Here is a 13140-nt window from a genome sequence, read left to right on the forward strand (position 1 = left end):
TCTTCACGCCAGTAGGGATTGTGATCATAATGGTGCTCGGATTCGATCCTCAGTTCTACATCGTCGAATATATTAGGACCACGTTCCCGTTGATAGCCTTTCTTGTTCGCGCCGCCACCTTCAATAACGCCCTCCTTCTACAATTTTGCCTGGTGGTAGGAAGATTTTGGATCATGATGGTCGCACTTTACGAAGCGAACGTGTGATGGCATGCGTGTTTGGATCGCTCTATATTAGTGTCTGTATTGCCACCACGATTGTGAGGCTCATAGCGAAAATTTTGGCGGTGAATATGCGAGGAATTCACACTGGGCTATTTCGTCAACATATTTCGTACTATGTTATTCTACAAATGGCTGTCCAGGCCATGGAGGATACCATTAAAGTGTCTTTGTTGTTGGAAATGTTTGTCACGATCGTTGCCCTGGTATCGGTTACATTTGTTTCGGTTCGATTAGGACATGTGTTACCCTTGTATTTGCTAGTGTCCTTAATATCTGGGGGCATTTTTGTGTTCATGTTGGCAAAAACGGTGCTGAGTAGATCGGGCGAGGCTTTCAAAAATGCAAAGAAGTTGCTAAGATCGTTTAAAGGCGTGGGAATTTTGTTAGGAATGCGACCTGGTGTGAAACAGGGTTACCTAAAAGACGTGGGTAGGTTATCGGTGTTTAAAATCCCAACCGGTGTCGGTGGGACGGTGTTTACAACCGTGAATGAATATTTAAACGTAAGATTGTCCAGCATGTTCATCGAGCTTAGTGTAAATGCTTTGATATTGTTTTAATTTTATCATGTAATAAAACTTCAAAATGCATTTTAACAGGCATTTTAACTTTCTTAACAATGCGAATACTAAAGTTTCAATTAATTAGGTACATATTTACATATGCGTAATTAATTTCACACATATCTTGAGATTGTTAAAATGTTCATTAAATTATTGAAAGAAAATGCAAACGCATAAGCTACGCCAAAATATTTATTGGAGATGACCTTGACATTGACCATGAAAGGCGCTGTTGCAAAAGTTGTTGATAAGGCGAAGTGGTATCGAAAATTAGACTTCGTAAAAAATAGCGTGATATATATCGTGTGATAGATATTTGCATTAATTCAAATCAAGTAACAAATTTACATATGTTCCATATGGGGTTACACACAAAAATAAAAATAGTACTAAGAAATTTTCATAATGAGCTATTAATTATTTATCATAGAAGTATATTGCTTACAATTAGTTGCAAAAACTCGAAATTCAGTTCCACAAGTTACTAAAAATATATTATTTCTTCAACATTCTTTCATTTAAATTAATTGCTTAATCATACCCTAAAATCATATCGTATCACACATTTATCGTATCGTATCATATGTATCATATCGTAAAAGTGTCATCCTTGTTCCCGTCTGGGCACGCTGCTCGTAACAAGTCCAGCTCTGCCATGAAGTTTTCCGTCACCCGCAACGCACATAAATCGTCATGGAGTATATTTCTATCCGCTAGTACTGTCACTCGTAATTCACCCCCGGACGAAATGAGCGTAATCCCAATGCCTGCAGATAAACACGCTTTTTCAACTCAAACTTTTCAAAAATGTAAAATAACAACTCATCCAGCTTTTTAATAAGATAATATATGGACATTCCTTAATCACAAGCCCTACATATATGTAAATACCTGCATTTCCTACATATATTCCCGCCGCCATGGAAATATTTTCGACCTGATGGCCACAGAAGTCTGTCGCCTCTTCAAACCCGGCCAAATTGGAGATGAAAATCCGTTGCCTCTTATCATTCGCGGCGAAGGTAAATCTCAACAAGGTGCGAGGAAGGTGACCCAACGCTGCCACGGCCAATGTCATTGCAAGGGGGAAAGTGGACCTCTTCATGGACAGGATACCTGAATGGACTAAGCGAAGCCTAGTTTGAGCATCTAGACTTCCAAGGGGAGCCGAGTAACAGCGAAGAGTTCTGTGGTTGGAGAGACATGTGCATAATGTTAGTTTAGAAATTCCTAAAAATCTTACTTATTTGAAAATGCTTTGGCGGAATACATGTCTAACAAAATAATAAGCTGAATAATTTCGTTTGGAAAGTAATAATTACATGTTCCAAATTTTGTCGCTTGTTAATAAAGCTCAGAATGATCTTTCCACGTGAAAACCGACTTTTGGTTACACGTCGCTCAAGCTAGGCTCTGATGGTAAACCCAATGCACATTCCTCAGACATTTAAAGAAGTGATCAAGTTCCACACTGACTGTTGCCTTTACACATTTAGTAACTTGATATTTTAGCGCTGGTTTTAAGAAAATATGTACTTCAGAAACATGTGCAATGTCAGTATATAAATAAACAAGGTCCCTAAAAAGGGGAAATCTTAGTGAGGGAGTGCAATCACAACTAATAAATAAAATTAGATTGGAGAATTTTTGCATCACCGCTCTCGATACCATTTTTACTGGATGCAGTATAAATTTTTCTTTGCATACGCATGAATTCTTAGTTTTATTGAATAAATTGAGGAAGGAATACATTTTTACTGTGTAGTGAACGAGAAGTGGGTTAAATTAACTGAGGTAGATATGTAAGATATAATGGCTAAATAATTCTGAGCTACGTATTTGTTTAAAAAAATATACAAATTTCAACTTCATATATTAATTTGGCTACTCTATGCAAAATCATCGAACCTTTTGAGGGAGCAAGTGTTCTATTTAAACGATTAATGCTTCCAGTAATAAAAATGGTACCGAGAGCGGTGATGCAAAAATTCTCCAATCTAATTTTATTTATTAGTTGTGATTGCACTCCCTCACTAAGATTTCCCCTTTTTAGGGACCTTGTTTATTTATAACTTTTAATTGGGGAATTAGATTGTCCATTGGATGACTGCATTGCACTACCCCTTTTCAGTAGTTTGATCCGGAATAATTTTATTAAATTCTGGGTGTTTAAAATTGAATAAATCCGTTATTTCTTAACCGATTTATATCATTTTGGTCAAAATGTCCGGCCTAGATTACTAAACACCAAAAGACCTGATCTGGAGGTGCAAAACCAACAACAATTTCACGCAGTTTACCAAGCATGTTACAGAAACAATTAGTTATGCTGTTTACAGTTTTGAATGTAATTTGTTTTCAATTTATTAGTCTTGCGTCGTTGTCAATGGCAATGATTCGTAGCACGAGCAGGAATTTCTGAACTTCAAATTGGAATAACTAAGCCAATTCTTAACGGATTTTGATATATTTATACTTAAAATTTTCGGGATAAACTGCCCTACAATTCGTGGATATCAAACTTTTGATAAAGTTTGCTAGTAACTAGCAATAATTACCAATGTGTTTCTAAGGCTACATTTTTGCCCATAATTTCGGTCAAGATCACGTAATCCCTTAGTCGGATCAGATCCCGTTTCTATATTATGTAACAATAATCGGTGCAAAATTTCATCAAAATCGGTTGAAAAATGATTGAGATATCGCAGATGGTCACTTTTTTGGGGTGGGTCAAATGCATACTTAGTAATTTTTTCGTTGTTAGGTATTTGCCTCACTAAGAATAATGCTTAAACCGGTACAAATGCTGAATTATATACATCGCTGAGTCGAGGCATTGTGATTAAAGCCATTTTTACATATACGCTTTATATCAAAATTGCTTTAATTTTAATGCCTCGAACATAATAATTGGTGGACTTGTACTCAACCAAATCAAATATACAATTATTGCAGATAACGCTATCCCACTGAACTTACACATTATTTCCCAATCTTCTCTTCCTCTCCACCGACTCGGGAATGGGTGTCTCTACGGCCACGGAGGACGGAATGTTTCTCCCGTTGGCGAGAAAGAAGGTCCTTAACCCGCCTAAAATTGCGGAATGTAAAACAGCCGTCCCATTCACGCCGAATTTAACTCCCAGCTTGCGAATCACGCTGAATGGGATGGCTTCACTGGTGTGGGAGCAGAGACGAGCAGAGGTTTCAAGGGGGCTGGATTTTGCGTTGAATTTTGTCCAGCTCTACAAATACACAAGTAAATTGTGACTAATTAGTTACATAATCAACTAACAATTGAGGTCTCCCAGTTTATAAATACTCTCCTATTTTGACCAAACTGGTGTCAATTTATCGCAAATTAAGTTAACGTGAGATTTGAGAATGACACGATATCCCAATGGTCACGATTGACAGAGATATTTGGATCCGAAGAGGAAAAATGCGGAGTAAATTTTGAAAATGAAAACTTTAGAGAGAATTTTGCTCTCTTTGGATGTACAATTTTTTCGCCAACTCTTGGTCCTGGTGTTCTTTGCAATTGTTGCCTCAACTTAAATTGTGAACTACTGAGACGACGAATTTGGCCAAAATTAGAGAGCACACGCTGAGAGGCGGGCATTGAAAGTATTTAAAACTTTAAATCTTAATCATAACTCTTGTACTTTTTTATCCAATGGGAACCACTCCGTTAGAAGTAATTCGACAAATAGCTTAATCAGGTCATACGGCAGTGCCAAATAGGGCAGGAAGGATGTCCCAATAGATTTCCTTGATGGTACTACAGGTCGCAATTTTTTTGCAGTGCCCAGCGTCCTCAATTCCTCGTGGAGCAGGAGCATTCCATACCCATCCGACAGGGAATGGTGCCATCGGAGCAGTACGCAATTTGTATGCAGGACAAGTTCCCATAAGGGAGCATTTTCGCGATATTCTTGAACAGCCAATTGTGCCTGGAGTTGCTTCAGGTCAACATCTTTAGACGAAAATATTATCAATAAGATTACTTTAAATCGTGATTTTTGGAGATATTACTCACAAAAATCATATTTTGAAAAAGTATGTGCACCCCCAATAAAAGTACAAATGTAGGATAAATAAGTAAAAAATAAAAATAATACAAATAATAAAAAATGTAAATTCAGAGTAATGTTAGCTTGATAAAGAAAGTCTGCTCTGATTTTAAGTAGTTCACATAGTTTATTTAATGTGGAATTGTAGTGTATTTACTTTTTAATAGATACACTCTTAGCAATCCAGCATTAAAATAAACCGTTAAACGCATATAACGAAGGGGTGAAACCGAGAACTTTATAACATTTGTGAGGTGACACATGTATAAAATTTAACATTTGATGTCAGTTAACAGTTAACAAACAGTCATTTAACAGTCATTTAACCTTTGAGGTCAAAATGAAGGTCACCATTGAATTCGGGGTTAAATTTCAGTTAAAATTGACATATGTATCATATATAACGTTTAGTGACCTTTCAGTGACCTCTAAATGACCTTTGGTGACCTTTGAGGTCAATACGGAGGTAACCATTGAATTCGGGGTTAAATTTCAGTTAAAATTAACATATGTATCATATATAACGTTTAGTGACCTTTCAGTGACCTCTAAATGACCTTTCGTGACCTTTGAGGTCAATACGGAGGTCACCATTGAATTCGGGGTTAAATTTCATGTCAAATTGACGTACATGCAATTTGACCCTTACGTGACCTCTTGGTGACCTTTTGACCCTGAAGGGGGTGACCTACAGGGTCCACCTTCGAACTTGACCTTTGTTTGCATATGAAGTATTTATGTTCAAAATTTCAAGTCAATATGTTAAACTGTTCTTGAGTTATCGCACGGACAGGCGGACAGACAGACGGACAGACGGACGGACATATCAATCTTATAAAGGGGTTTCACCCCTTAATACTACCAAGCGGTAGCAAAATATTTATCGTACTACAATAGTATTGATACGTAAATAACACGCTGTAAAAATAGCTTGGAATTAAAATTTCGAATTGTATCGGTAACAAATTTTTGAAGACCGGAGTAATTTTAATCTAAGCGATAGCAAATTTAATATCACGAAATCAATATCTGTTTGATTATCCGTTTTCTAGCAGGATAATATTATTTTTAGGGTGTAGATAGGATTTTGTACCCACCTTCACTTGAAACCCGGACATTATCCTCAATTAAGGAAGCCTGCGACCAGAAAGGAAACCCCAGCCAGTGCCTCATGCTCCATCCGATTTCGGGGTACAACAAATTTCCATTCTGATCCCTTGACTGGAGTATTTTCGTGTTTAAAAGTTTCCGAATATGGTTCGGATCTATTTGCCCCTTTAGCTCGATGCTTACAACTAGCGAGTTCCTGGTGCAGGTATGGATTCTATCGGATGAGAAGAACGCATCTTTTGGGGCGAGCATCGAAATCAGGTCTGGCCTTAGCTAAAGATAGAAAACAAACAATTAAACCACTTTGAAAAAAAAATAATTAAAAAAAATCAAAATTTTTTTCATAATTTTCTTCCTGTAATAAAATAGTGAAAGTGGCATAGCCGAACTCGAACTGTAATCCAGCCTTACTCATAATCGAAGGTTTTATGAAAGTTCAATTCCCCCGACTAGAAATCATTGTCGAATCATGCGTAAATCGATAAAAACTTTAAATGCATATTGTATTCTGCATAATTTTGTTAACATAATCCTGCAATTTCAAATTTGTAAATTCTTCGGGACCATAATTCTGCATAGATTTGTTCCGAAATCGCTATGCATTAAGCTTTTATTGGGCCAAATTTCCCCCGAAAAGCTGTCAAAATTTGTATTCCGGCGTCCAATTTCTTTCTTATACTTGATTCAATTGTGTTCTCAAAAATTTAATGAATTTCATTTTCATATTACAAGACTTCGCTTATTTTTCAGCTTTTCAAATATTTTGTAAAAAAATAATTATCTAAATTATTTTATTTTCTTAATCCTAATTACATTCAAAACAATTTTGAATAACTCACCCAGTGTGCCAGTAACTTTACGAAAGTTCTAAAAATATAGAACGGCAGCCAACCCAACAACGCGAAAGGGGCAAAGAACCAGAAAGGGGCGAACAATCCGATCAATAAAGGTCTCAGTTTGTCCATGATGAAAGAATAAACTCGTTTTCAGCAAATATTTTTCGCCAGGTATGAACCAGGAGTGGTTTTGAGTGCTGCAAGGGTAATATTAATATAACCTAAGGTAAGATGCAGAATTGGTTGTTTTCTAAAACAATACTACCCAAAATGAATTGGAGCAAAACGCACACACATTTATTCCATTCCTTAACCTTGGGTGATGAACATTTGCATACGGATTATTCTTGTTGTAGGGTAAATGAGTCCGTGCTACGATTTTTCACATGGAAAGGTGCACATGATTGCGTTGGTGAGGCTTTTATTCGTACGGAGAGAACAGGTATGCAAGTGTGTAGCTCGATAAAAAATGTTTCCCATAGTGTGCATGTGTATGTATGTATGTAGCAGTTTGTGAGGAGCAGGTATCTCGTGTCATGAAGTGGATGCTTTTAATTAATAGTTTATCACGTAATAGTAAAGTACACTGGTAATGGAGGTCTCCCAACGTGGGCTTACAGATTTTGACCAAATTACAGAGTTTCAAGCTTAATTAATTTGCAATTTTGAAAAACACGATCTTTCAATCGGCACGTTTATTGGCAGATATGTTTGCTCGCACCCAAAGTGGAGAAAATGTATCCTATTTAAATTTGACTAACTTGACACTTTCCAAACTGCTTCTTGTTTTCTCCTATTTGGATTCCAATATCTCTGACAAATATGCGCATTAGGAGGTCGTGTTCATTGCAAATTTAATACTGATTTTAAAGCTTGTGTCACTCATTAATTGAGTTACGCAAGCTGGGAGGATACGCTGGGAGACCTCCATTTGAAACTAAAGTTCGCTTTCGACTCGTTTAATACTTCTGTAATTTAACGCAAATTATTGGAATCGTAATGTTTTCAATTAGTTTACAAATAAAATTCCAGTCAATTTTTTTGTGGGGAAATATTTACACGTGTGGTCGTTCTTCAACTGGAAACTACCATACATATCACACGAAAATTAGTACACCACCCCATAAAAGTAATTAATTACGTTTAACTAAGTGGATTATTTTCAAGTAGATAAATTTCCTCATTGTGAGAAATACGTATTTACTTTAAGAGATCTAAAACATTTTCCTTAATGTACATACATAAATACATAAATAAGAAACTTATAAAAAAGCTGCGTGCAGTCTGATAAAAACTATTAACTCGCTTCTCAAACGACCGACTACTTAATACGTATGTATTTATTTATCAGCACATCATCCGTTTAGTTTTTATTGCTCATTTAATTGCAGACAGGGTAAAGTTGCACGAGCATCAATTTGTAGTCAAGTCAAACCGCTTATTAAATTATTGTGAAATCAATCTTGGATTTTCCAAATGCAAGTTGAGGAAGCTAATTAAATAAAAAAACCGGCACGTGGTACATATGTAAACCTCACGGTGCAAGAAGGATAAGACATTCTGTTAGACGCATACGCAAATATGTCCCTATGTACAGCATATTAAATCGGGTTATGTACAGCGAATATAAATTTTCGCCAAAATGCGAAAACAAATTATCATGAAAGTACCTGATGGCGAAAATTGTTGAAGATGAAAAACTGAAATATTAATTTCGTATTTTTCCATGCTACATGGTTCATGCATGTACTAAAAGGAATATGAGCTTATTAGGAATAATTTTCCAAAATAAAGCTATGACGGAATCCGTTTATTGTGCACTGTAGAAAATGTGGTGAAGACTCATCACATGCACACCGTGCAGGCAAATATTTGAGAATAACTTTTTCTCGAATTGGTAATATGTACATAGTTTGATGCAGATTGGTAAATTTCCATTGCTACACCAGTGCAATTCATGAATATACGATAATGTCCTTTGCTATCGTGCCAGTGAAGTCATACATATATGATTCAGCACCATTTTGTTAAGAGTGTTCACTTATAAACGTACAGTAGGAATTTACATGCAACAACTTATATAAATGCATATATTGAAATTAAATGGAGAATATTGCTTATGTAAGTAGGATCATGTTCTTAAAAAGTGACATGAAAGTTCCATATTCTTTGCAATGTTATAGTTATGGGTGACGGGCATTGGTCCCCTTACTTATGGTAAACTCCACTTATGCATTATTTAGCAATTGATAAGTCTATCCATAACCTTTACGTGTATATTTAGCAATTTATCCTTGAAGAAGAGGTAAGCCGCGTACTCAGGTATTGCATGATATGTCACTAGTATATGTAACCAGTACTATGACCGTCATGTCTGGAATTGTGGGGCTATTTTAGTTTTTACAAGCCAACTTCAAACGTCGGGCTTAATAACTTTCCGACAAATATGCTCTACACATCACATTGGTACAGTTACATAAAGTATATACATTTATGAACATTTATTCTCCGTACTGGTATTGCTTTGGTAATAATCTCCTGCATTATTGGTGGCAGTGGTAAATTTTTCATAGCGACAACATTACTTACCCGTAACGCTGATTAATACTGTGTAGGTTGGGTCATTTCCGTATGTACTTCAGTTAGTAGTGGTTTGACACCAGTGTTCAAAACGAATAAATCTTGAAAAATGAGTTACAAATTCAATATTCCCACGATATTAGTACTGTTCTTACTTATCTACATAACTGATGCACGTTATACCCTGGACTTGCAAGATTTTGGCCCTTGTTTAATAAGTTTGAACCATTTCGGGCCCAAACCTCAAATCCTTGGCGATCTGGTAGACCAAGTCCTGGAAGCTAATAGGCTGTCCGTCTTGATGATTAGAATTGTTACTAAATATCCCAGTAAAATAGAAGAGACCGAACCACTCGAAAAATGCACTATTTACGTTATTTTCGTTCTAAAAAGTAAGGTAGACTGGGCGAAAATCGAAAAGTCCATTTTTACCAGCACATTCGCGTATCGTTCGGATTATGCGTCCTCGATAATTCTGCTCCGTCCAGGGCAATCTTCCCCTCCAAAATTAGCAGGGTGTAAATACAAAATGATCTCAGTCCGAATATTTTCTCTCGCGGTTATCTTATCTAATTGCAAAGCTACGAATATCGACTGGAGCTTTCATTGTTATCTTTGTTCTGGAAACACTTGGATTCGTGTCCAGGCGGAGGCAAAAATGTCGGAAATTGTACGAATAAATCATCTAACCTTTAGAGACAGGCTTGACCCTAAAAAGAGCGTCTTTAATGTCCACACCACGCCCACGATATTTCGACGATTTTCTGGATGTGAATACGCCATCTGGAGGATCCCCAAGAACCCTTGTCATCCAAACCAGATGGTTCAAGACTTTCTATCATCCCAATTAAATGCTACGTTCCGACGTATTACGAGCTTCTCTGATATTAAATGTGGCTAACTCAATTTAAACACGATATTGCCAAGCGGTTCAGCAGTACGGAATGCGACCGGAAGTCTCAACCTCAAACAGGCTATCGTATCACGGTTCAGATATTGCGAATTTAGGAAGTCTGCGAAATCAGGGAAAATGCAATTTTGGGCGTGGATAACTCCATACAGGTGGCCTGTCTGGATCGTACTATTCCTGGTCATGGTGGCCTCCACAATGGCAATTACTACATTCGACTATAACACGGAAGTATTCGTGTTTCTGAGCAATTTAAAAATGTCTTTAATCACGAATTTGTTTATTATGATCGGGATTATATTGAGACAGGTGAGCGGGACGCAGTCCGGGCTAAAATGGGTCATTCATCTCACCATGATTTTAACCTTAGCGGTGTACGAGACCTACTTCACGAGTATGGTCGTGGTTCCGGTCAAGATTGAAAACAACCCGGGGTTTGTTTCATTGCTGAAGAGCGGGTACAAAATCGCTTTTTACCGTGCCGTAGGAAATGGCTCAATTAGCATAACAAATTCTCATAACAAATTCCTCAATATTTACGCCTACGATTTTAAGAAACTAGGGATTTTGGGTTGGATGCAAAATAAGAACCATTTATACCATGTTCCAAACCAGAAAGAGAAAAAAGATGTGATGTATAATCGAAGCCTGAAAGTCATGACCGATGCGTCGCATCATTCAGATAACCAAGAATTGAGCAGTTCAATCTTAGATATGGAAAACTCATATGGGAATATGACGTGTAAATTTGTTCCGGAAACTTTTTTGAGGACGCACAGCTATGATTTGGCCCATATCAGCGTGCGGGTTGAAGTAATTAATTTTCTTGGGGGCATTCGCGATGGTGGGATTTACAATTTCTGGGTGAGAACATGGAGCAATTTGTTTGTCAGAAGAAACAAGCGGGTTACAAGGAGAATGCTGCGTCGACGAAGAATATTCGTGGACGAAACGGAAATTTTGAAATGGGAGGATTTAATACAGCTTAATAATTTGGGCAGCTTGTTTCTCATCTGTGGAAGTTGTTTGGGGATAGGGGTAGTAGTTTTTGTGGGGGAAAAGTGCGTAAGCATATTATCTGTACCAAATACTATTGAAGTTCAAGTGTTTAAATAAGGAAGTTATATATGTATGTAAGAGAATCATCACAAATCCTTCTGATTTAAGTTTTAGATCAAATACAAGCTGGCTGCCAATGGGAGTCTCCCAACGTATGCTCACAGATTTTAACCAAATTAGTGTCAATTGATCACAAATATAATTAGTACGAAATTTGAAAATGGCACAATCTGCCAATGCTCAAGTTTATGGAAAATATTTGCATAAACAGAGGAGAAAACGTACCAGAAGGCTGGCAAATTTTTCACTTTCCAAATTTGCTGCGTATTTGTCCCGCGTTGGATGCAAATATCTCCACCAAAACCGCGCATTGGTAGATAGTTTCATTTGCAAATTTCATACTAATTATATTTGCGATCGATTGACGCTAGTTTGGTCCAAATCTGGGAGCATTCGTTGGGAGACCTCCGTTGTGAGTTTATTTTACGGAATTTTGCTCGCATTTCTAAATTGGTGGTAGTAGTAGCAGTTTTGATTGGGGAGAAGATTTGTAATTTATGTTATGCGTAATAAATAGAATTGTACAATTATTGAAGTAAATAAGGCTGATACGTATAGAAACAATTTTAAGAAATAGGTAAATTGTGACAATTGCGTATGTATTTTAGCTAAGCCAGGATGTGTGATCTGTTATTACCAGAGTACGAATATTACATATTTATTTTAAAAATAATGAGAATGCTATATTTATTCAGCAGTGGTCACACATATGCATGGTCATCAAATTCAATCAAGTTATGCGTAATTTTACATATAGTACAAAAAACCTCCTTAAACTCCTAAAAATAATGATGCCCTTTTGAGAAGTAACATAATTCTTTGAGAATTTAATCCTACGCTTTTAAAAATGTGAAGGCACAAATACACCTCGTGCTGGTACATATTTGAGAATAACTTCCTCCCGATTCTGATGAGTAAATTTTCATTATACCATAGCGGTGCAGTTCAAAAGTATACGATAATGCCCATTGTTACCTTAGTAACTCCGTTCGGTGATGATTCAACACCATCTTGATTAAAGTGTACGTTCATGTGGAAATTTCCAGTCAGCATGTTCTTATATAAATACACATATCTTAATTAAAAGGAGAATGCTACTTATGTAAATAAATGGGATGACGTTCATGACAGTGGCATGGAAGCTTCATATTCATCGCAGTCATTTGTACATGGATGACAAGGATTTGTCTGCTTACTTACCTGCAAGAAACTTGACTCAGACTCATACATAAATTAATCATAAGTCAATCCATAACCTTAACGTATACATATTTATATTTAGCAATTTTTCCTCTCATATGGTTTGGCACCAATTGTAACTCACAATGGGGAGGTGTGAGGTGGTTATCGCCGATATCCACCGGACTAATTTTAAATTGTTCACGTTAAAAAATAAGTAAACCCATATTTTTTCGTTTTCCTGAATGGGCATGTTTACGCCCTTGGCGGAATTTTCAAAAAAAAAATCAGCCGAAATTCGGATTTTTAAAAACGCTGTAACTTTTCGAATTTTAACCCAATTTCAAAAAATAAACCCATTTTTTGTTCAGAATTACATAATTACATAATTACATGCCTGAAAATATAAAAATTCAGCTTTAAAAAACTTTGAATTTTCAAAAAATTATCGTTTTTTGGGTTTATAAAAATTCAGAAATAGCATGAAAATATCAAATTTTTAAAATTTAAAAAAATGAATTTTTATATTTTCAGGGATGTATTCCT

At 36.4% G+C, this 13140-nt stretch overlaps 1 protein-coding gene across 1 annotated transcript; it reads right to left on the minus strand.

The window, feature by feature from the left end:
* Nucleotides 1-966: 966 nt before the first annotated feature.
* LOC118437083 lies at nt 967-6236 on the minus strand. Its single transcript, XM_035855871.1, has 5 exons — nt 5958-6236; nt 4453-4763; nt 3767-4032; nt 1679-1974; nt 967-1554 (listed from the first exon to the last, which is right to left on the minus strand). The coding sequence occupies exons 1-5, from the start codon at nt 6220-6222 to the stop codon at nt 1376-1378; spliced, it is 1317 nt and encodes a 438-aa protein (XP_035711764.1). The 5' UTR covers nt 6223-6236; the 3' UTR covers nt 967-1375.
* Between the last annotated feature and the right edge of the window lie 6904 nt (nt 6237-13140).

The sequence above is a fragment of the Folsomia candida genome, unplaced genomic scaffold, assembly GCF_002217175.1.
Source record: "Folsomia candida strain VU population unplaced genomic scaffold, ASM221717v1 Fcan01_Sc011, whole genome shotgun sequence".
NCBI classification, from domain to species: domain Eukaryota; kingdom Metazoa; phylum Arthropoda; class Collembola; order Entomobryomorpha; family Isotomidae; genus Folsomia; species Folsomia candida.

Coding starts and splice junctions, on each gene's coding strand:
- LOC118437083 (XM_035855871.1), bottom strand. CDS start 6,222: ATGCTCGCCCCAAAAGATGCGTTCTTCTCATCCGATAGAATCCATACC. Junction 1,975..3,766: donor AGAAGATTGGGAAATAATGT/GTAAGTTCAGTG, acceptor CTCCAACCACAG/AACTCTTCGCTGTTACTCGG. Junction 1,555..1,678: donor AATATATGTAGGAAATGCAG/GTATTTACATAT, acceptor GTTTATCTGCAG/GCATTGGGATTACGCTCATT.